The 24,547-nt window shown below is 40.4% G+C and overlaps 1 protein-coding gene across 2 annotated transcripts in view; it reads left to right on the top strand.

Moving 5' to 3' along the window:
• The first annotated feature begins 353 nt into the window (after positions 1-353).
• Positions 354-24,547, top strand: part of COP1 (COP1 E3 ubiquitin ligase) — a 134,662-nt gene continuing 110,468 nt past the window's right edge. The window contains exons 1-6 of one of the 2 annotated variants that reach the window (XM_068951758.1): positions 354-718; positions 7,499-7,558; positions 9,226-9,323; positions 10,680-10,756; positions 13,662-13,781; positions 15,510-15,578. In XM_068951758.1, coding sequence (XP_068807859.1) covers positions 354-718; positions 7,499-7,558; positions 9,226-9,323; positions 10,680-10,756; positions 13,662-13,781; positions 15,510-15,578 — 789 coding nt within the window. The remainder of the gene's footprint in view (positions 719-7,498; positions 7,559-9,225; positions 9,324-10,679; positions 10,757-13,661; positions 13,782-15,509; positions 15,579-24,547) is intronic. The other variant, XM_068951759.1, reaches the window with a different exon arrangement.

Below are 24,547 nucleotides of genomic sequence, written 5' to 3'. Positions count from 1 at the left end.
CTGAAGGCAGCGGGGGGCGGGTAAAGGGAATTTGTTTCCTTTTATAATTCGTGAGCTCCCGTGTGGAGACGGTGCCGTCCGGCGGCGCCGAGCAGGCCCTCAGCACCGCCGCCGCCGCCGCCTCAGCGCCGGAGCAGGCCCCGCCCGGCGGCGGCGCCGCGCGCATGCGCGAGGCAGTGTTCGCCTGTCAATAAAGATTCAACAAGAGGCTAGCGGAGAGGGAGCACGCGCGGGCGTGGGGGCGGCGGCGGTTCCCTCCCCCCCCCCCCCCCCCCTTCTTTGAACGAACTTTATTGTTCCCGCGGCGCCGCGCGGGGATGCGCTGAGGGGGCCCCGCTCCGCCCGGCCTCGGCATGTCGGGCAGCCGCCCGCCGCCGCCGCCGCACCCCGCCGCCGCCGCGCCGCCCGCCGCCGCCGCCTCCCCGGCCGCCGCCTCCTCCTCCTCGGCCATGGCGCCGGGCTCGTCCTCCTCCTCGGCGGCGGCGGCGGGCGGCGCGGCGGCGCGGCCCGTGCTGGTGGCGGCCGCCGTGTCGGGCTCGGGCGCGGGGCTGGCGCGGCTGGCGGCGGCGGCGCGGCCCGGCGGCGGCGGCGCCTCCTCGGCGGGCGGCGGCGGCGGTGGTGGCGGCGCGGGCGGCGGCAGCAGGAAGAGGCCGCTCCTCGCCCCGCTCTGCAACGGGCTCCTCAACTCCTACGAGGACAAGAGCAACGACTTCGTGTGGTGAGCGCGGGGGAGGGGAGCGGGGCGGTGTATCGCGACATAGCGGCGACACGGCGCCCCCTTTCCCGCGGGCGTCGCGGCCTGCTGCGCGCGGCCGGGCCGCCCCGGGGCCGCCGCCGAGAGCGCTGGCCGGGTCTGGGGGGGCCCCGCGGGGGGGCCCTGCCCGGCTCGCCGGGGTGGAAGGTGTGTTGGGGTCTGTAACTGTCCTGCAGGGATTTCTGGCTCTCCCCCCTCCTCCCCCGCCTTGTGACTGTGTTTGGTTGCTTTTTTGGCTCTTTGTATCAGTGTTGTGATGCGTGTGTGTCTTTGTTTTTTTTTTTGTTTTTTTAAAAAACAAAAACAAACAAAAATTCAGGTTAGTCCCAGAAGGTTCCTGTCTCGTTCGGCGGGTTAAGCCTCAGCGCAGCGGAACTTGCGCTCGTTGGAAAGGGCCTGCGACGCTAAGCGGTTTTTCATAGCCTGTTGACATCGCAAGCAAATGTTTCTTTTTTCCTTTTTTTTTTTTTTTTTCTCCCAGGCAGTGTAGCCTTGAAAAGGACTAGAGCAGCTCCAGCCTCTTGCACGTGCGATGGCCTCTCTGGAGGGAGGCTAGGTCTTCTTACTGCCCCTTTATGACCTTATGAAAAGAAAGAGTCCTCAGAGGACTTCTGTGCTTATGCAGATGAGGATCTGAAAATAAGTCCCCTGGTCACTGATATTGGAGGCAGTTAATAGTGCTCACAAAATTGGCATGAGTTTTTCCTCTGTTGCTGGGAAAGGACAGCTAACTTGAAGTAATAATAGTATTTGTATCAGGTATCGATCTGTCATCTAAAACCAGATGAGTAGAAACTTTCTGCGATGATGGGATAAAGATTTTCCTTGAAGCCATTCAGATGCTGTTTTTCTAATGTTTGGCCAAAACTGTATGTTGTAATTGGTAATAACTTTTCTGCAAAAGTGGTAGGCCTCGCTATATTTGGTTTGAGAGCTGTTGGTAATATGCAGCTTTAAAAAGATGCTATTGCTTATGGGCTTCAAACCTCCTGACATAAGGAGTAAGTTTAATTTTATATATGACTAGATGTATATTAAAAACGCAAGAACAGAAAATGAGGGTAGGTGGTAGCATCTGAGAGAGATAAACACTGATGAAGAGATATTAGAAACAAACTTGTTTTATTGAAAAGTCACATATGTGAAAGAAATGATTAAAAAGAAAAGTGGATAAAAGTAGGTAACAGCTTCCAAGACCGTCTTGTTTGCTCATTCTAACTTTTGGATGCAGATTAGGTATTCGGCATCTCCACAGGAGAGGCACTCTAGCAAAACCTGGCAAACTTGATCTTGCAAACCTTGTAAACCCTATAGGAGACTAGATGGGAAATATAATCCCTGTTACTAGAAGGAGAACCTGAAGCTGCTGAAAAGCTAGTCACCGAAAGAAGAGCAACAAGCAATAATCAAGAATTCCTCCTTACCACTGTAAGTAGTGGTTTGCCCAGTAGCAGAATTAGGATTAGAGTGTAGCCTTAGTCGGCTGGCTTCCTGCTCTGCCTAAATGCTAGGCCATGATAAGTGGATTTAGGACACCTAGTTTGGGAGATGGTTGTATTGTTGTTTCTTGCATGTTTTCTGGTCGTGGGAGATAAGTGTCCCTATCTGTTTGCCTCCACTACAGTTATGCTCTGGCAGTAGTGGTGTGCAATCATTTCCTTTCCTCTTCTAGTCGGTTTTCACTTAATGTTTTCTTGCTCATAGAAATAAGGGAGTTTGAACCAGGGGGAAATTAAGTCTAGCGCAATAAGTTCTTTTCTTTTTTTTTTTTTTTGATGACAGTTGAAATGTTTTAAGTCAGTTCAAAAAGCTCAGTTTCTTAGTTCTTTTTTTCCCCACAGGTAGGTTCTGTGCAAACTTCAAAAATAACGCATATAATTAGCTCTATTCCTCTCGGTGAAGAGTGTTGCTGGCTGAACAAAGCGTGAGAAGAAAAAGTTAACAGAATAGTGATCTGGGCAAAACTTTTTTTTTTCTTTCCCCTCTCTTCTTTTTTCCTGTCTCCTCCTTACTGGTGTTCACAAGAGAACCGTGCTGGGCATATTTGCGTGCAGATCAGCAGCTTCAAGGGCAAATAGTGATTATAGCTCCCTTGTCTGGTCCTTCATTGGCATGCACTTCATTGGGCAGTGTAGCTTCTTCTTCCTTATGTTAATGTTAGCTTCAAATTACAGCATTACTTTTAACAAAAGTTATTTTTGAGGTAGCATTATATTTATGCAGTATAGAAATAAAACTCAGCTGGGTAGCTTTGGAATTTTGAGCAAGGTCCAAGAAGACAGGTGTGTGTTTGTTTAAATACTTGATTTAAATAAGCTTTGGATATTTCAGTCTGAGAGGCAAAATTTTCCCGTCTGCCATCCTCTCTATAAGGATACTTTCTGGACGCTGCCTGCTGCAGGGAGCACTCGATAATCTTTCTGAACACAGGCTATGAATTACTCTTTAGTGTTGCAACTGTAAACACTGTGATAGGTTCTGCCTGCATCAGACTGAAATTGGGAAAGAATAAAGAAGTTCGTGTGAGTTGTGTACACGAAAGCGCATGTGGAAATACTGCAAGTAGTGTTAATGTGCACAACCTGTCTGCCTGTTTCTTGAAACTGCTCTCTCAGCAGTGTGAGGTCTAGGCTTTGACACTAATGTTGGCATACGCTGCTAGTCTGGACTGTGAATTGTTTAGCAAATACTGTGCTCTCTGGAGTTCTCAAAGGTGTACCTTTTGTAGTATATTCCAGCTTCTGCCTGGAAGTGCATAACTCTAGACCAGAGAAGCACATATATCTGACTTGCTAGACCCTTTATTGTAACAGGGGAAACTTTGTTTTCATAGGTCTAGGATGTAGAATTGAAACAGATTTTTGTCCCGCTCCTATAGTGAGGTCTCTTTCCAGTTGCCTGGAGAGTATCTGGAGTGGAATGCTCTGATCGGAGCGTTTTCTCCTATCCAGCATGTAATTGGCTACGTTTTTTCCAGACCTTACATTAGTCAACTGCTAATTGGGAGGGTTAAACCTCTCTAAAACCAGTTAGGATCTGCCTAGCTTCCTGGACAGAGAGTGTCTTCTGGGAGCTATAGGCTCCTTTCAGTGACTGTTTTATACCAGTGCTTGTTTCTCAGTTCTGGCGTAAATAAGAACACGGCAAAGTAGACATTGCTTGGTGTACCTCTCAAGGTCTGTATACAGACCTTGAATGTTGAAAGCACTGTTTTCCATGCCTAGAAGTGACTAAAAGTCTGCATTACAGCACCATATCAAAAATAGGTCTACCTGTTGATACTAATGCCGAGCATGGACTGAGTAGAATTTTTCACATGCTTGTGTTCTTGTGAGTTCCTCTAATACTGCAGTTTGACCCGGGAGGTCACAAAGTAAAAACGCAGCAGGCTGTTTACATAACATGTACAATGATGGAATTTTATAATTTCTATTATTATATTGGAGCTTCTTATTGAGTAGATAGGGATGGCAGTGTCCTTTAACCTGGGCATGTTCTGAGTAAAGTACAGAGCCTGTATCCTGCTCTCTTCCTGCTCTCTTCTTAGGCCAAAGAAGAACAGAACAGAAGGGAGAAGCTGATGGGTCTTGCTTGCAGTGAAACAGAAGGGAATGTGAAACATGTTTAAAGTTTATCCTGAACATTTAAGCCATGTTCAGGTAGCAAGGGGGTGACAGTAAGGTAAAAATCTTGAGAATGACACCTTGAAAACGGCTGATAAGACTAAGAGGCGTGAACTTGGTTAGAATGATTAAGAAACACTTGACCTACCCTGATACGCTCAACCATGGAGAAACAGAAAATAGCTCATTAGAGGAGCCTTTGCAATTTAGATAATCTTAGACAAATAGACAAATAACTGTTTAGTAAATAAGGCATCAATATTTTGTAAAGAAGAGTGAAGTTTACTGCTTGCTGGAGTAATTTGCATCCTTTCTGCCTGGCTCTGCTGCTTAAGACAAGCAAATGGAGAATAAGGGCTACCTCATGCAGAGAAGCTTTGTTTTTTTTGTTTTGGTTTTTTTGCCATGACTGTGATTCTCAATTTCTGCATATAATACAAGCCATAGTATGTCTCAAGCTCCTGTCTTCTGCCTCTCTGCTCCTTTCTTAACCTTCCCCCTGTGTTCAACTAAGTTGAAGCAACTGCTGCATAGCAACTTCTATGTATTAGAGCCAGCTTGGCTTTGATAAGTATTGAAAGACATCAATCTTGTTTACAGTTGTAAAGCAGTGACTATTTTGGGGGCAGCAGTCCTTAATGGAAAGTTCAGGCTCTGTTAAGAATGACCCTGGTACTTAATGGGTATGTTTGCAGGGTCCGATTGCTCTCTTTCTCAACTATTTTGACTCTGCCACTTCTCCAGTCAAATCAGTATGAAGAATACCACCTTTGGAAACAGTGGTCTTGGATGGCTCTCATGTTAGAAGGAAACCTTCCTGATTTAGCTCTGTGCTGTTATATTGCAGACAAAAGAGCATTATGACCTCGTTCATTCACTGTACTTTTTGGAGGCAGGGTATTAGGAATGTACCAGGGAGAGCGTATCTGGCCTTGTGGGAAATAGCAGCTTTTAGCATGATACAGAGAGTGGAGCTATGTTTATATGGCATAAAAGAAGAAGTTAAGCTGTTAATCAGCAGCAGGGAGAAAACAGCCTCAGATGTTCATGTCATCATAAAAGTCATTGACTCTTTTGTATTCTATTAGCTAACCTTTAAAAGATGCCTAATTCTTCTTATTAATATAGTCTTGTTGATTAGCCCTGGTCCTAATTTATTCTAGCTAAACAATACCTTGAACCTAAATAATATCTGACTCGGAAACAGTGACTTGAACTCTTGAAGTCGGGTGCTACTCGAGACAAACAGCCTACAGAAAGGGCCTGTCAGGGCAGAACAGGGGCTTGTGCTTGTTGGTTATTTTGTGGCTCCTTTCTAGGAAAGGAATTAGTGACTCAGTTGGTTCAAAGAACAATGTTCTGTTTTTATTGGTTTGCCTTTACACTGTGTTTTAATAAATGATTTAGTGAGTTAGCTGGGGAATATTTAAGACAACCTGGCTTGAAAGGTTTGTCTGACCCGAAATACAAGACATCCGTGTTTTCAAATTTGGTCATTCTGAAGGGGATTGAGTTGGCAGAGACCATAGCTTCCACTCTCTGTAGGCTTAGAAAACATGTATTTATTCAAGAGGTGTTTTTTCCATCCCGCTTTAGGATGCCTAAGCGGGGTAACAAAAGTTAGTCTCCTAAGAAATGGCAGAATGGGAGGTGATTTGTATGTAGTGTTATGATGCTTTCAGAACAAAGTGGAGAAACGGAGGTGAAATGAAACAACCTGCTCAGCCAAGCACTGTCTATTTCAGTTTAAGATCAAATGTTTTGATCTCGGGTTCAAAAAAGACTTGTTTTGTGAAAGTTTATTGATGATTTTTTAACAGGCCATTCTGTGGAAACCTTTTTGTTGGCAGAGCATGGGAGGAGGGTGTTTCTGAAGAGAACAAATGCTGCTTAGAACCTCTCTGGATGGAGATCAGTATGCACTTGTGGGAGTGTGAGGAAAGTATTTGGATTCGTGAGATGTTCCCTCCCTATAAGGATCTGAAAGCAAGGCAAAGCTTGTGATGCAGCTGATGCAGCAAAGTTGCTGTCCCCAACTCCTCCCTAGATAGCTGGTCAAAACCTTAAGATGAGTACTGTGCAGTTACCATCTCTGGTTAACTGGTAGGGTACCTTAACTGGTAAGGTATACCATTGTAGTACTCACTGGAAGCAAGGTACACCTTTCTCTTGCCTTCACTTGTGTTTCATTTACACTTCAAACATCACAGCCATTTGATAATGAGGCAAAGACTCCCTCCACTTGCAGTTTCACTTATTTCCTCCTTCATTTCTTGTCTTACTCAAGCTCCTGGAGAACCCTCTCTGTTTGCACATCCTTCCTCTTCTCTTTAGCTGCCCACTACTTCCTTGGCAGTCCCTCCCAGAGAGCGAGCTCTGTGGTTTCAAAGACTGCTTGCTTCTGTCATAAGCTCATCTTGAAAATTAAATCCCTTGTTTCCATCTGCATTCTTTTGTCCTCCTTATTAACAGTCCAGCATTCTACCTTTTTAAACTTCTGCTTTGACTCACTAGCACTGTGCTTGATTTGTTGGTTCCCTCTTTCAATTGCACTGCTCCTTCGTAGTGTCCTTCAGTAGTTTTGGCTCTGCCTGCTGTCTGGCCACTTCCCCCTTCTCCAGCTTATTAATTCTTATTCATATGATTTCATTACTGATCTACCTCTTTGTGCATTTTCTTTAATTGAATGTAACTTGGCTGTAAATAGGAAGGATAAACTAATCTTGGTGTTATTTATAAATATCTTATTAAACTATTTTTAATAAACACTTTTGTTTTTAAGTTCTGTCTGAGACATAGATGGATGGTTAGGAGGTTCTTCTGCAGTCTTGCTTGTAGAAGATTCTCTGGCTTTGTGTTTGGGTAGTTTGAAATTGTTGAAAGCTTCAAGAATGATCGCTTACTGATTTCTAATTGTAGCAAACTGCAACATAGTTCCCAGTTCAAATAAGTGCCGATTGCCATTTTTATCTTTATTCTGCTTAGTTGCTGCTGTACCTTCTTCCCTCTCCTCTTATTTTACAAACAGAAAATATTACTTAATAATTAGATGACTGCTTTGAGTTAAAAATACTTTTTCCTTTTTTAACATAAAAAGACATCTCTGTAATTTTGTTTCCAGCCCCATCTGTTTTGATATGATTGAAGAAGCCTACATGACAAAATGTGGACACAGCTTCTGGTAAGATTTTTCTGTATTCATTAAAATGTCTGTCTCCTGCAGCATGTATAGGCAGACACGTAACTGAATTCTTTTCCTTCCCAGTATTGTTTTCTGTCTTCTGTCCTTGCACTGAAGAAAGATTGAAATCACATTTGAAAAGATGACTACCAGTTGGTTTAAAAAGTGAAGTTGTCTTAGTGTTTAAAACGAGCATTGTCACCATGCTACTTTCTTTTTCTTAAAAAAAAGAAGAAAAGGTAGTCATTAACTGTTGGTAGCGTCCACTACCTAGAGTCAAAACAGTTGCCAACTTATTTATACTGGAGAACGGGGGCTTCTCGGCTATTTTTGTCTATTATCACCTGAAGCAGTGGATCCCACTGCTCGTGGAAGTCATGGGAGTGAGTGCTGGTGTTGGTAGGTCCTTCTTGCCTTCATGCAAGGCCACACACAGTTTGAAATGGCTTACACCTTGACTTTTGGAAACCCGTGTTTTTTACAGAATTTGAGTCTATTAAGCTTCTTAGAGAATATGCTTCAGGCTTGCTTCTTTCTCTTCCCCCTCCCACTGATGTTTTTCTTCTTGCAAAATGTTTACTAGGAAACTGTTACACTGGATTGGCCCAAGGTCCATATATTCTTGAGTATGTTATCTCTGGCTGTCACAAGAAACAAATGCTTCCTGGAGAAGTACAAGAACCCTCCAGGGGGCAGGTGTGGAATTATCTGTTCCTTCTGTTCTCAATTAGGGGTTGGAATAAACTTTGAACCATGAGGTTTTAATGTCCTGTGTGCACGGTACTCTTATGGTGTATGTTAACTAGAAATACTTCTTGTACCTTTTACAAGAAGTAGTATTTTGGTAGCTTTAAATGCTTGCCTCAAGCAGCAGATTCGGCTAATTTTTAAAATATGCAGCAGGTAAGGTAACAACTGATTTTATTCCCTACGTGGTAACACTGTATTCCTGTGTTTGACAACATTTTTTAACATCTGAGATGAGAAGCATTCAAATATCTTTAGAATGAGCAGAGCAATGTTGTGTCATAGGATGTCTCTTTCGGTAGTTGACATGAAGCTAAGGATGAGGGATACGTAAACTTTCTGTTAAAGTGCATCTCGTGATTATTCCATCCCTCACGTAGCTAAGAGTTGAAGAGAGCACTTAGGAAGCAGCTTGTGTTGATTGCATACACGGGAAGAACATCTGAGGGTGGCAGGAAATGTGAGAAGTTGGGAGAAAGGCGTTTCATCTCTGCTTTATTACACAAAAGGCACAATAGCTTTTAATGCCACTGGCTAAGTATTTGGTTAGCACAGAAGAATTGTTTCTGAGTAACGCAGTTCGTTTTGTTAGCTCTCTGGAAGAGGAGCGTAAATTCAGGATGGAGGCATGATTGAGGTGTTCCTATTGCAACAGTCCTTGGTGAAATGAGTGAGAGTTAAGTACTTAAATAGTACTCATAATCCTCACCAAGAAACTTAACTGTCTTTTTGTCGTAACATGCTTTTAGTTAATACTGGAACATTCAGGCTTCAGTGTTGTAGGATCTTGGCAATGCAGCTGTTAGCTAGCAACACAAATAAGAGTATAACTTATCCAAGGTTGATGTTTACCTTATAAGAGTTTTTCTTCCTTGAGGTTTGCTCACTTGTTTCTTGATGTTTGTTTTTTTTTTTAACAGCTATAAATGTATTCATCAGAGCTTGGAAGACAATAACAGATGTCCCAAATGTAACTATGTTGTGGACAACATAGATCATCTTTACCCCAACTTCTTAGGTGAGCCCTCTGTTCACTTGCATAAGAAACATCTTAGCTGTGACAAAGGTTCACCTGGTTCTGTATATTAAAAATAAAATCCACACACCAGCCCTTATCAGTTGTGTTTTTAAAAAAAAAAAAAAACAAAATCCCAAAACAGCTGGTTAGTAGTATAAATTGTTATTACTCCACTGCCTTCAGCAGTGCTGTATGATGATTTATAGCAGAAAGAATCAGACTTGCTGTTGTTGGCATACTATAAAAAGTAAAACTGAAGATGTTTTCTTAGACTAGAAGGTTTAAATCTCTATTTACTTCTATTTTCTTGGACTGTCATCTGTCTAATAATCAAAAACATGCCCTGTTTACAGAGCATGAACACTGAAGGGGGCTGGCTTGCATATGGTATTGCTTTGACCTGGGATTTAGATTGGATTGGCTACTTCAGTGAGGTCCATGTGACTTGTGTGTGTAAACTATGTAGAGAAAGAATGTGCATATAATACGTATTTTTTTGGTCCGTAAACAGAGGAGGGAAATGCTCATAGCTGGAAATAATACTGGGTTACTGGGGAGAAAAGATCAAAGGAAATGCACTGCAGTATGAAACATCAAAATTAAATTCAGTTTTGGATTTCATGTGCTTGGGATATCCATTTAATAGTGGATAGATTAAAAACCATAGCAGCCAAAGAATGCTTCAGAAGCAGGCACCCCCAATTCAGGCCTAACGCTGAGGCAAGTCTGGGAATGTGCATTAGGCCAAAGAATGTTGCTTCTGTACACTGTTTTTCAAGGGTTTGAGGTCTGTTTTGGGGAAAACGGAGGTAAGGAAGGGGAAGAGCTTGTATATGTGTGTAAAGGGATAGGACAAATGAGGTTATCTTTTCTTTGACTATTTCCATCATTCACAGTATTGATGTGAAATAAATCTGTAGCAAAACTGTTTGCAAAATACAAATATGGTGATTAAAGGTAAAAGTTGTTCTATTTGACTGCGCTTGTTGTCAGGCTATAGTAAATCTGTTTGTTTTATCTCTGTCATGCTCTTCTATGATGTACTTCTGCTTCAGAGTTGAAAAACTTTGTCTAGTAGAAAAGCATGGGCGCTGAGAAAAGACCTAAGCAGTTTGGGGAATGCGTAGGCATTATATTTGCCAAAGGAGTCTTAAAGCTCCTTATCCTTCACAAATTTATCCAAGGAATAAACTGTTCAGAAAAAATGGAGACACTTTTTTTTTACCCTTTAATTACTAATAATTTTAACAGTGAATTTAAAGTAGAAATCTTGAGGTGGAATTTTTCATGCTTGCATTGTGAGCTTTGTTATCTGTCCATCTCTTGCTCTGACATCCTATTTGTTTATTGTTTTAGTCAATGAACTTATTCTTAAACAGAAGCAAAGATCTGAGGAGAAAAGATTCAAACTGGACCATTCAGTGAGTAGCACCGTATGTTCCAACTTTCTTACTTTATATTTATTTAATGGTTCTGTCATTGTGGCCTAATTCGTTCTAAATTTTATTTTTGAGATGATGCTTTAATTTACTTTGCAGGGAATAATCCCAGCATCAGTAGCGTTGGATCCCTTCAACCTTGTTAACTCTAATTCTTCCTGCCAGGCAGTATACATGCAGAGACAAGCTGTTAGCATAGTTAAATGTCATGCGATGTACTGAATATAACCTAGGAAATTACCCATGGAAGCATACTTGTTTAAAGGTAATAATCTTCATTCAGTGTTGGAAATTACAACTACAGTGAGTTATAGATGATTAGTGCTGCCACAAACCTCTCTCCTTGTGTGAGAGAAGCAGTTAGAAGAAGGATAATGCCAGCCACAAGAGGGAGAAGGATATGTTTGGAGTACCAATGTTCTGGCTCTGATCCCTGAGAAAACTTCCTATATCTATTCTAGATTTCTTTCGTGTCACAGAATCAGAGTACAACTTAGCATAATTCTTATTCTTGATTGAAGAAACCCGTGTACTGCAGCAGTAGAAATTCTTGTACATTAAAATTGAAATGAACACATGGTTTCAAGCAGGAGACTTAAATACTGTTGTTTTTGCTGTATCTGGTTTCCTTCCTTTGCTTCTATAATTCATGAATATAGTTAGAAAGTAATATTAAAGATCATGAAACACCTGTTTTTAGTGTCTGAAACTCTATTGAGTGTTGTTAATTTAAGGACTGCACTGTGGAAAATTATGCTTTCAGCAGTTGTATGCTTTAGAAAAGAGTGCATTTAAAAGATTTATTGGCTTACTTGCAGCCAGATTTTTATATTTCATGTCGAACAATTTCATATCTATTTTAAAATGTGCACAGCTGACCTGAAGGCATCTACATATAACTTCTTGGAAATCGGTTCTATTTTCTCAGTGGTTCTACTTTCTCTCATACCACACCTTTTAAAAACCATACCTATAGATGCATCTACATTAGATAGCTGCCAGTAATTGTGGACATCTACCATGATTTCATTCCAAAAAAGAGTATTGTGTCTATCTTTTGGCAGCAAATAAAAATGCCAGCCTCTCTAAAAAGAGAAGCCTTGCTATTGTACCACCTTTTCACTGTACCTGTTCTCCTCTTGTAATGTTTCTGATGTTAAGACAAGTCATTTGAGACATGTTACAATAAACAAATCCTGTATTAAGCATTTCTTGGCAATGGATTTGCCTTGTTAATTAAGAAATCATGTTGAGGCATCTCTAAATTTTTCTGAGTAGTTTAGCTTGTCCATCAAATTAAGGGCACTTGTACATAAACTTTTTTTGTGGTCCCCTCAACATCAGTTAAGGCAAGCTTCACACTGTATACCATAAACAAATGGACAGCCTTTTTATCCATAATGCAAACACCTTACTAGAATCTGATATCTAAGAAAAATTGGTCTTTCTGTAATGTCTTTCCTCATTCTGTTGGTACACCTCCTTTTCCCTAACCTTGCTTATTAAGCCTGACAAACCTGTAAACAGTGCTCCAATTATACTCCATTTCTGCAAGAAGTTGTTTTCCGGGGTTCGTCTTGTAACTCGTTTTTCTGGATCTTTAACAATTTTACTGTTTTAACTTTATTAATTCAGTATCTTTTTTGTCCAAAACAAACTCATTGTGGGGCAATCCCAAATCAAATGAGAAAATTTCCTTTCTGTAAATCTGATTTCTTCTTTCTGTTTTTCTCATTCTTATGAGAATACAGTATGTCCTGAAAGTTATTTTGGGTTATACTAGTTAAAGTTTGTCTCAAATTACATGTTGACTTGTTTTAAAAACTACATAATTTTTTCCACTTGCCCCAGACTGAAATTGAGTTTTTTGTCTCTGTGGTTTCCACAGGTTGTCTGAATGTTTTATAAAAGAAATAATCTATATATATATATATATATATATGGATGTTACATGTTTTTCTTAATCTATCCAATACAAATAGGCTATAGCGTCTTAGAAAATGTCTGGATTTTGTTGGATGACATTTCTTGTTCTTGCGAATTTAAACACATTGATTTAGTGTTATAGCTTTACAGGACAGGATTTTTTTAATCCAGCTTTGTTTTTTAGAAGGCCTGAAAGTCTTTCAGCTGCTTCTCTTGGTTTCTGAGGCTTTTTAGTGTAAGACTATGCTAGCACTAACCTATTATTCAGGCTTTGCATGCTAAGAGATACTTCTTTATGTGTTACTGATTATAGAGTAAACACCCTGTAAGGAAGGGGGAATGGGCTGAGTGGGTAGCATGTTAGCACTGAGGAGTGCTTTTCAGTTCTAACAAGTTGGAACTCATCAGGGTGATCTTTTCATTCATCTTCTTTGTTGCTCTTGCCTTTCTGTGAAAATCCTTTTTGAGAGGAGGTAGTGTAGGAGATGGAAAACGGAAGAAACAGACTGATACTCCCTTCTTCCATTTGAATTTCACTTGGAAGGCTTAACTTATTGTTTAGACAAAAAAAAAGATATTGCCAGTTAACAGTATTTCAGGTAAACTTAGAATTCATAAATAAACTAAGCTTGGATAAATGCATTTTTTCTTCCTTTTCCCCATAGAAATATTTTCTCAAACTAGGACACAAAACAGATAAAGCTGTGACTTTGAAATAATCTCTTCATAGCAACAGCTAAGCTCTTGCAAAGGGAGTGTTCTCAAAATATCTTCCGAGAAAGGGAAGTGGTTACACAGAAGCAATAGGACAGAAAAGCTGTCCTGTACGTGTGCAGGAATTAGTTTTCAGGAATCAGAATTCCCGTCTTTTACAAAGGATGAAATACTGAAATGTTGCTTTTAATATTGTTGCTGGGCATCACCCTGGATGGCTTGAACTTAACTGTCTCTGCAACATCTCTTGTTTTCTTAGAATGGCCATAGATGGCAGATTATTCAAGACTTGCTGGGAACTGATCAAGACAATCTTGACTTGGCCAATGTCAACCTGATGCTGGAGCTGTTGGTGCAAAAGAAGAAGCAGTTGGAAGCAGTAAGAAGTTTCTCATGTCCCATTTAATTTTTTTAATGTAACCCTTGATTAGTTAGCACCACCTTCTTTTCACACTATTACCTTTGTAAAGTTAAACTCTGTTGCTGAATTAGTTGCTCAAAACTTTCTCTTAACGCTTTGGTGTTGAAAAGTTGCTGCAGCAAAAGTTAGCAAGTGGCCAAACTGTCTAATGCTTGCACTGCGATGTCATAAATGTGCTTACAGTGTTGCTGCTGGCAGGGTTGTGCAAATGGAAGGGGCGAAATGGTGGAGAAAGTGGCTAGCAGAACACTTAAATATGCATGGAGATGTTTGCTAATTGAATGTTACACTGGTAAATTTTCAGACCTTTCTAGGTAACGAGCTTTAAGAAGGCCAAATTGTAGGTTACAGGTTAACTGATAAGGTGGCTGAAGATATGAACGTGAACAAACTGCACTAAGTTTTAGTTTCTACTCTAATTGATGGTCTTCAGAGATGAAAATCATTCAAGTTCTATGTTCCTCTAGTATTTCATGCTCAAATGAAAAGTTCAGATGTCTTGTTTATGATGTCAATTTGAAGACTTTTCACAATGTGAAGCAAGCTGCTACATGATTTAACTGAAATGTAGTTGGTTTGGGATGGTTCTTTTGTATTTGGCCACTTCCAGGATACATTCACGCCATGCTCTTGGTGTCAGCTTTTCTCAATTTTCCAATTATAAGAGCCAGACCTTCTAAATTAAACTGAGTTAGAGAACTTGGTCTAGTGAAGTCTGGGTAGGAGGGTGGATTTTAAAACAGGTGAGGGAAACTTGTTTTCAGAATTACTTATCTTACTCTTGGAAAAAATCAACATTTACACAACCTCTCCTTCTGATGGAAGGAAAATAACTGAGAAATCTGCTTACTTAACTACCAGTGTGTCATATATTATCTTATTGTGTGGAGACTCATATGTATGTTTTTTACTGTTGTTCAGTGAAGATAGGTGGACTATGGTTTCTAACTGAATAGTAAAACCTCTTTCCTCAAGCCTTCTTGTCTTCTTTGTGACAAACATCAAAGAAGACACAGGATTGAGTGTATATATGCTTCTGAGCAGAAGCAAACAAGTGTATTAAGACTTAAAAACAAAACAAACTTGCTATTTAAACAGCAATTTAAAAGCACTTTTTCTTCCTGGTTTTGCTTGCTTCACTTTCTCACTGTAGTCATGGGGGTAGGGAGGAAGAAGGGAATCATCCCAGAAGAGTAGTCTTGTGTCCTAATCTGCAGTTGCGTTTTTCTCTTTACCCTTCCCTTCTGGGTGCTCATGTGCCTCAAACCTTTCTGAGTCTACGGTCCTTTTAATAATAATGTTTTTGTATATATAGTTAATGTTTCAATATGTTACAGAAGTGGATGCTAATAATCTTTCAGGATAGAAGACGAGTTCTGTGAGGAACCTCTATTCCAAAAGCAATTTCAGATGCACTAGCCATCTGAAAAAGTGTTTTGCTGTATGGAGACCTGTTACAAGGATTTCTGACTTCATGTAAAAACTTGCCATGAGCCAAGCAAAACCTTAAAACCTGTGAGGCAAAGTAAAACTACCATTCTTGCAACTGTGCCTTGATAAGCTATTTTATTTCATTCATTTCTAAAAGAAAGCTGTTTCTGTGCTAAGTTTGAATTTCTGTGTAAAAATGTCTTTCTCTTAAACTGTATGAAAGAGCTACACGCCTTTATTTACTGTGCATTGCAGGAGTCCCATGCTGCGCAATTGCAGATCCTTATGGAATTTCTCAAAGTTGCCAGGAGAAATAAACGAGAGGTAAATTGCTTTTTTATTATTATTTTTAAGTGGATGAGGGGTTATCCACTGCTTTCTATCAGTTCATTTTTAAGTGATGTGTTAGTCTGGCATTATCCCTGCAGAGAGGAAGACAAGTTGAGGGGCGGGAGGGCAAAGGACACATCAAGGAAAATCAATCTATTTGCATGTGACAGTTCCAGTTTTTAATTTTTGTCTCCCACTGGTGAAGCATGTGGGAAGAAGGGAAACTGAGAACAGCAATTTGTGAATTTGATGCAAGTTTGTAGCATGGAAACAAGGTATTCTGTGATAGAAAATTTGAAAGATGGGGAAGGACTGAAGTAGTTGTCTGTCTTAAATTCTTTCTTGCAGCCTATGAAATGCCTTGATTAATCCTGTGTCTTAATGGATATTCTATGTTATTTCCATATTTGTCTCTCAAAATGGGGGTCTCAAGGAATGAGAGAGGGATCTGTAATGGATACGCTGCTTATCTTCGAGAAGAAAACAAAACTAAAAAGGTACCAAAGGAGGTGGTGATTAGGAGACTCACTTAGGCTGTGATTGAGCTTGCTTCATATGACCTTAATTTGTGACTGTTGTAGAGTATCAAGTCCCAAACCATGGAAGCAGTTCGTTTTTTTTTTTTTTTTTACAGCTTTGGCAGGCTTGTGTAAAATGCTAGTACCAGAAATATACTAAACCTAGATAAATGGTGGTGAAAACAGCAAAAGGACACATTTGTGGGAGGCCCCGGTTTATGATGAGTGATGTGGTGAAGGTGTGGATGTGGTGGCCTGACTGTAAGGTGTAGTGCAAACTTGAACCATGTAAAGGCCATGGGTGTGAAAAACAGTTCAGAATGGTTCAAGGCTCTGGTTGCAGAGTCGTTGCAAAGCAAGCTGCTCAATGTCCAGTGACAAAAATCCCTGGCCTTCGGACCAGAACCATGAACAGGAAGTAATAGGAAGGAACTAACCAGAAGGGAAGCCTGTTTTCAAGATAGGTGCATTTGTAGACAATGGGACCTCTTGGACTAGATCTAGTCTCTCATGAGAAGTGGTGAAAATCATGTTGATAAGGATACATAAACTTGAAAGGAAAACGTACACTAGAGGATATCTTGGCAGTCACTGGAGGTGATCAGTAAAGGCCAAATAGCATGCTTCCTCTAACTTCTGTTCAGTATGAAGTGTGCTATTTGAGTCTTCAATGTTTTTAAAAAAAAAATAGTTTTTTTCATGTTTTGTTTTTAAGCAGTAAAGGAACAAACACGGCTTAAAAAGCACTGAGGTATCTTCTAGCCTTCACTTCTTAAATGGTGGTAGAACTTATTTTATGGCAGCTTAGTCGATAAGCACCTCTCTGAAAAATCTTCAGAAACTGTTTTCACTTTTTCGATTTGTAATGTTTAAGATCATATGGAGAACATCAGAAGCTTGACCCATCTTCACTTCAGAACAAATGCAGGCTCTGGCCATTTGCACTCATTAAACACCTTCCACTGGGATTTGGCACAGCTTAAGGGAACGTTAGGAGGTTGCAGAACTTTCCTGGTAGTACTGCCTCTATCTGGGAGGTGAAGTGAGAAGCTCATGCTTCAAGAGGCTCATACGCTGCTTACCTGGGGTGATGCTTGTTGGGTAACCCTATGTGTGATTCAAGTGCAGAGTGGCTGGGGTAATGCCACAACAATACTGAAAGCCTTTGCTTTGCTCTCCCCTAGTCGAAACTGAGTTTAAACAAATCTTACAGAAATCCGTTGATAGCTCCCGTAGGTTGCTTGAATGGGAAGGACAAAGGGAAGGGAAATGTCGTCGTTTCTGTTCTTGATTTCTGCATAGCGCAGCATTCCTCCGCTGACTGTGGTTTTCAGCGTCTGGGAAAACTCATGTCTCATCTGCATCTGCCCTTGGCTTTAGTAGTAATGGACAAAGGTGGCATCTTATCTAAGACTAAGGAAACTTGAGAGGGGCTGCAGATTCTCAGAAAGTGACTTCGGGGAACGTCCTGCAGCCTATTTGGACACGTGGTCCATCTTGGATCCTTTTCTGTCATGGCTTTTGTGTTCTCTGTGTTGCTAGGACTTTCTCTGACCTTATTTCTTACCCTTCTTCCTATTCCAGCCTAGAAAGCAGACTATCTTATCTCCAAAGACGTTTGTGCAGGCTGTCAGTTCTGTTCTTGCCATAGCAGTTAGCATCTGGCCCTGCCATGCATTGTAATGGAGGTAGAGACTTGTCAGACTTGTTGTTGGCAGCCTTTCTTTTCACTAGATAAGGATAAGAAACCTGAGAAACAATGGGTGGAAGCATAGAAAATACAGATCGGTCAATAGCATGATTTTTAGAAGGATATCCAAACCGATCTTCAGCAATCAAGACCCTGGCTGTACTCATAGACTATGTTAAGCCACTTTATGCTGAGGTGATAAACCTATATCATTCCTATGAATGGCAGAGTTTGTGACGTGTACTCCTATCTGCAAAGAGTTCTGCATCTGGATAGCAAAGGTCGTTCTGTTTGGAGAAGAGCATGGGTTATGCCTGTGGTGAAGATTATCAAGGCCTCCACCTGTGTGGAGATGTCTGCAGAAAGTCTGAGGTGCTAGTTTGGAAGCTGAGAAGAGGGGTTTAAGTGACCATCTTAACGTTCCTCTATTTTACTGCATTATTATCAAATCTATGTATACTGTAGTTTTTTCTGAAACAGTGTAAAAAGACAAGGGTAGAGTTCAAAGAACACGTATAGTAACTAGGACACTTCTGCAGTGTATTGGGCGTAGCTGTGAGTCTTATGGGCAGACTTTATTATGTGGAGAGAATATGAAGGAGTACTACTTTTTCCTTCCCCCGCGCACGGCCCTCCTCCCCTCAATTTTACTTATTTAAGCCTGGTTCTGGTAAAGATAACTGCAGAGTAACTGCAGTTTCACTAAGCTATAGGAAGCTGTAAGGTTAGGTTATTTAAATAAACTGCCTCTGTGTATGGTTGAGACTGCCCGTTTCAAATTTTTAGCTTTAAAGGAATGTCACGTTTTCTAACTTTTTAACGGATATGCCTCCTCATAGATTTTTATTAATGAGTTTTATTTATTACATATTGCAAGTTCTTATATATGCACTTTAATACAGATTCTGCCCTACCCTACAATTAGTCTAATTATGTAATACTTGATAGCAACCCATTGGGAGTGCATAATAAACTGTCTGTTGCCGTATTTGCTTACTTCGCTCAAAAGCTTTTTTCTCCTGTCGTCTTGAAATTGTGACTTCTGAGCTTATTGGAGGGGGCTTATATCTAGAGAAACACTATCTTTATAGACTTATGCTTAAGAATTCAGAATATTGCTGTAGTCAAGTGCTTTGACAAATGTCTCTCTTGCACTTTCATCATTTCTCTAGAAGATAAATGTGAGGTTGGGCACCTGCAGAAGTTTCCATTAGAAATCCTATTTTGACGTGTTCATAACTTTCCAAAACATTGGTCTTTCAAGCTGAAATTTACTGCATGTTTTTTGTACAAAGGTATTTGAATTTTTTTAATTTATGAATTTTGTTTTCCTTCTGACCTATAGCAATGTGGTAAAAAAACCCTTGGCAATACTAATAGGAAAAAAATCAGACTTGCTTTGAAAAAGATAGAAAACAAATGACTGAAGCCTGAGAATACTTTCTATATGATTACAGATATTTTTGAAGGGGAGGAATGTATTGATCATGCACGGTAGTTGGTTGTCTGTAAGGCAAATTTAGCATGGCCATGTGCTTTTCCATATATATATGCGCAGTTAATTGAATGCGCACTTCCAGTTCTTTGATCCATCAGGCTCTTTGCTGAAATCTAAGATTCAAGGAGCTTAGAAAGTCAAGTTTAAGAAAATACTTTTTTCTAAGTATTATTTTCAGGGGAAATCAAACAACAACCTATGACACTTAAATTCTTATTTTAATGATGCTTTAATGCTGTTAATTTAGCTGTGTTGCATAAATATTTAGCTTACACAACAAGGTTAAACTAATATTTAAGCAATATCTTACTTTTAAATGGTCATATGTTCTTTCAACTTAAACAGTTTGGGAGTGAATAATGTCAATCAAAACAAATTTCTATCCAGTTTTATATTTGGAGATATATGTGTGTGTATATATATATATAGAAATATATATTGTGTGTCAGGATTTGAGTGTTACTAAATAATGTTGGACCTGACCATTCCTGCATATCTGTCCTGTAACGTTTTGAGCTTGAATACCTAGTGGAGTCTGTGTTTCCGTTAAGTAACGCTTGCTTATCAAAGGAGGTTATGGAACTTAACTTGATTTACGATGCTAACTGTTATATGACTTACAGGTTATACTACTTAGCAGTATTTGTGCTTCTGCTAACACCTTACACCCCATTTTACCTTTTATGGGGCTTTTTCTTTCCATTAATGCCATATTAAGTAGTTTGTATCTAACAAACAAAGTCTCTTTTGTGTCTGCTAACGTGAAGGGGCCATTTTCGGCAGGAAAGCACAGATCAGAAGAGTAATCCTGAAGTGTTCCACAGCCTTGCTGTGCTGAATGCCTGCTCAGCATCTCAAAATCATCATCATCTTTCCTTCTACCTCAAAAGTGTATTTTTTCAAGTATCTTCACTTGTTCTGTATTGTGAAGATGTTAACTAATAACTCCTCTATTTTTAGTATTTATTGTGGGATAATCACAGGAATCAGAAGCATGAATTCTCCAGGGATGTCATTAGCTTGTGTTATTCACTTTACCTGTCAAACCTTATTGTTCTGTAAATACCCACATGGATGGACTAATGAGTAGACAAGAAGAGGTGACAAAACTAGAAATCAGTTATGCTCTTATGCTGTCATATAGTCTTTATTGTGTTCCAGGACACCAAAATTTGTAGTTATGGTAATCTTTCCTATCAGCTCTGCTTAAATAACTGGTGTTTGAAAACTGTTTACATTTCTAAGCTACTTGATGGAAAACATGAGCACTGACTGCAGTGATAAGCCAAGGATATAGCTAGTATATGAGCAGCAAGTTGGAGATTATCATATGCGCATCAGTGCTAAGTCTTCTTACTTAATGTTGCAGAGAGGTTTTTCCAAATAAAAATAGGTGGTCATTTAATACTGAAGTGATGTAACATGTACAGTGATACATTAAACTCTAGAACAAAAAAAATTGCTTCAGTCATGGAGCATTTATAATAGCAATTGGTCATATTAAAGTACTGTAATTCTACAAACAAAATCTTTAAGTCTTTGCCGGAGGCAGGGGAGGCTTAGGAGGAATGAGGAGAGTAGGACATGTAAACCACCGAAGCAAGGTTTTTGCCTGCCCTGTTCTGTCAGAGCAGAACTGGCTGGATACTAAGGCTCATAGGGTGTCTTGTCTTCCCTGCTCTTTCCACTGTGTTGTCTTTCCTTTTCAACAGTTTCAAAACAAAGGTGTTTTTTGAAAACCAAACGGTTCTCAGACAGTTTTGTTCTCTCTTTCTCTCTTCCCCCTTTTTCCCCCGGCTATCTTTCTTGAGTGATACTTTTCCATCCAATTCTATCATAAGCCTTCAAAGCCTTGTCCCTTCAGCCAAATCTAGAGGATTTATCTGTTTGTGATTTACCTCTTTTGGAGGAACTACTAACCCAGAGAGAGACGAAACATTCCCTGCAGATGCATCTTCCTTATATGTGGCCAGCCCATGTGTCTAAAAGGCTTGGATTCCAAATTTGGCCCATGAGATGAACTTGAGGCAGCTCAGGTATTCTTATCTTCTTTCTAAAAGAAGCCCTGCATCTTCTTCACTCACGCGAAGACTTTAACATCTGTGAAGTGTTAATAAATGGGATTTGGTGTCAAAAGTGTAAGTGAGATTTGCAATTAATATAAAAGGCTACAATCCCTTTAAACTCTGAAGGTGACTTTCTTGTTATATTTGCACTGCATGTTATAGCAGGCTCTGTGTCAGAGGCAATGGAGGGAAAATTCTGGAACAGACCAGACTTTCAACTGCTTTCCAGAGTGAGAAATTTTAATCTCTGTTAAGCTGTAGTTAAAGTATTGAGCTCTGAGAGGAGTTCATTTCCCTGGGTACCTTTGGGAGAGGTTCAGCTGTTGATACCCTGAAGTTCATGCATCAGTTTGTTCTTCCATCAACCAGTGCTCTAACGAGAATAAATAGGAAGAGGTAATATTGGGTGAAGTAACGGGGCAGAATGAAAACATCCATAGTCTGCCTGATTTAGCCTCCTCAGCTGGAGAGATGCTAGTTCTCACGCTGTCCTCGTTGTGGTGTGTGTTCAGGAAAGATGCTGCTGCTGAGGCAATAGTCTCTTCCTCTTGTCTTGAGACCTGTGGTGTATGTTGTGATGAGTGCTTTTGGATAAGAGCCCTGAAAGTGTCTGCCTGAACATAGCATGACACATGAGTTTTCAAAGGCATGAATCCGAAGCTTTTATTTAAGCCTCTAAGTGGGATTTGTTTGATTTCACCATATGTGTATGAAATAACTCTTACTGTTCTTCTTTGCTTGTGCTTTTTCAGGAATTAGAAAGGCAGTTGGTCAAGGGTGTTCAGCTTTTTCCCCCCAAGTGTTTTTCTAGGGTAAGCCTTTCTAGGCCATTTTTGTGGCACTGGGAAGTTCTTCTGAACCTTGGCCAAAAGGAGTGTCCCAAATTATCAGAATGAATAAATAAATCTCTTGCTTCAAGCAATTAAGAGAAGTGCCAGGTTCACTATGAACAATACTGATGTAGTGACAGCTTTTATTTTTTGGTAAACATTTGAAGCTGGCAGCAGGAGACGCAGTCAGGATTGCTTTTTGTCTGTTCTGTACAAACATAAAGGATGAAGTCACTGCCTTCTGGGCCTTCAGTCCAGGAAAAACAGGAAGCATGAGGGTGAAAACTGAGTACTGTGCACAGCTATGCTTTGCAGTAGGTAGTCAATTGAAATCAAGTTCTGACTTTGTCCTGATGTTCAGTGTTATGTAAGTTCAAATTCGTGTTCCCTGTTTAGATTTTTGTGCAGAAGTTCAGTAGGCTTTTTGGGGGAGTGGGGAGCATCTGGGCTCTATCTCTGGGTAACTTTTACCACAGGATTTCACTTCCTCCAAATAGTCCAGGACGGACAGTTATCTTTGGAGAGCTTGTTCTGTGCGTGTCTAGACAGTTTCAGACTTGGACCAGAGGGTTTGGGGGGGACAGCCTTGTGGGTCTGAAAGGGATGTGAATCTGAAAGCTTATCCAAGAAGAAACCTGAGAGCCTACCTTTTCCTACTGTGGTAGCTTCTCTTCTATAACTGCTGAGCATCAGTTTCTCTTTCTGGATATTGCTTTGATTTCCTCTTTTGACCTCTTACCACTAGTCTCTATGTTTGAACAGCAGTTGCCCGTGGTCGCGCACTTCTAATTCTTCAGCAACCTCTGAAAAGACTGAATTTGAAAGAGCGCCATTCTCCTATTGCCCTTATTGGAAGTAGTTAAGACTGCTGGTTGTGGGCAGCAGTGAAGCTGCCTGTTTGCCCTGAATACTGCGCAGCTGGTTTGCTATGTAAGCTTCTCTGTCCTCAAAGCTCTTCGCTATGAATTTTGTTTAGCGCAGATCAGCTATGACTTGCGGCATAGGCCTCCTTTTCTAAGTGACATGCAGTTCTGATATCAGATCTTCCCAGTCCTTTGCAGTTCTTGACATGTCTCCAGAAATTTTTTTCTGGAGGTGATAAAAATGTAGGCTATTTTGGGCCCCTTCCCCCTTTCTGTATGTAGGTATGTTTTTGTGTGTCACTTAGAACCACAGCCTTCTGCACTCACTTCTTGTATTTTATTCACAATGGAGTTTAAATGACTAGGCTTGTTATGACTGCTGAACCGAAGCCTTTTTCTTGGCCATGTTGGCTTTTTCAATTCTAGGAAAGCTTCTGTGTCTAAGAATTAATAACGTGTGCTTCTGTTTTTCCATAATCTTAAGTGTTCATTCTAAAGTATTTTTGCTGACTTAATCTAAAGTTTGGCAGGTCTGATTCTGCCCATCGCTGGGACAGGACTTGGCTTACTTGGCCTGCCCCACAAAGAGTAAAAATGAAATTAAGGTCCCGTAAGTCTGGATATACTGCAAAGACTCATTAACTCATTTAGCTTTTCTTAGGCCTCCCGTAATGGCTGGAAATTATAAATCAGTAGTCTAATTTTTCAGAGTTTAATTAGAATGAACATGAACTGATTTAAGGTGTTTTTAGACTAAACCTGAACCATGAAACATGCAAACTAAGCTTCTGACAAAGTCGCACTGTGGGCAGGAATAAGTCATTTGATCCTGATAGTAAAAGAAGACTCTTCCTAAATTGAGCATCTTGAAATTCAGTTAACTGGTTTGGCTGAATATCAGGTAACCAATTAGGCAGTTGGTCAGCTTCTTCCTCCTGTGAGAAGTTTCTTGCCTTTGGAAACAGCAAGACATAAGCAGGGGTTGGAGATGCTTTTTGCACGCCTTTGCCTTGATCTGCTCTTCCCCTTTGTTTGGGGGTCTTCAACTCTTAGCCCTTGGTTTTCTGTTGCTGAAACACCCTGCTTTGATAGCCTCTTTGTTATGTTAAACAGTGATACTTTTCTTTTTACCCTCCTGCCCCTTTCTGTAGTCTGACATCAGGGATTAGAAGCACACTGTAACACCCTTACCTAGGCTTAGAATTTGCTTCTAGCTGGTAAGTTTACAGTACGTTTACATTGCTTGCCTTCATGTAACTAGAAAGAAGTATTAGCAACAGTAGATGAAGTTCCAGATCTCATACTTCTGGCTTCATGCACTAGTTAATAAAAGCTGGCAAATAAGTATCTGCTCTTGCGCCTATAAAAAGGTCTCCTGTTTATGTGATGGCAACAACTGTCAATTATTTTTCAGTCTTCTACTTTGGCTGTGAGCCAGTACGTTGTAGAATAACTTATCTCCTTTCTAAAATTTTGGAACTTGGAAGTGTGTTTTTCT

Source organism: Struthio camelus, chromosome 8 (assembly GCF_040807025.1).
Source record: "Struthio camelus isolate bStrCam1 chromosome 8, bStrCam1.hap1, whole genome shotgun sequence".
Lineage (NCBI taxonomy): Eukaryota > Metazoa > Chordata > Aves > Struthioniformes > Struthionidae > Struthio > Struthio camelus.
Note: the sequence above shows the minus strand (reverse complement) of the source record. Positions and strands in the feature narration are given on the sequence as shown.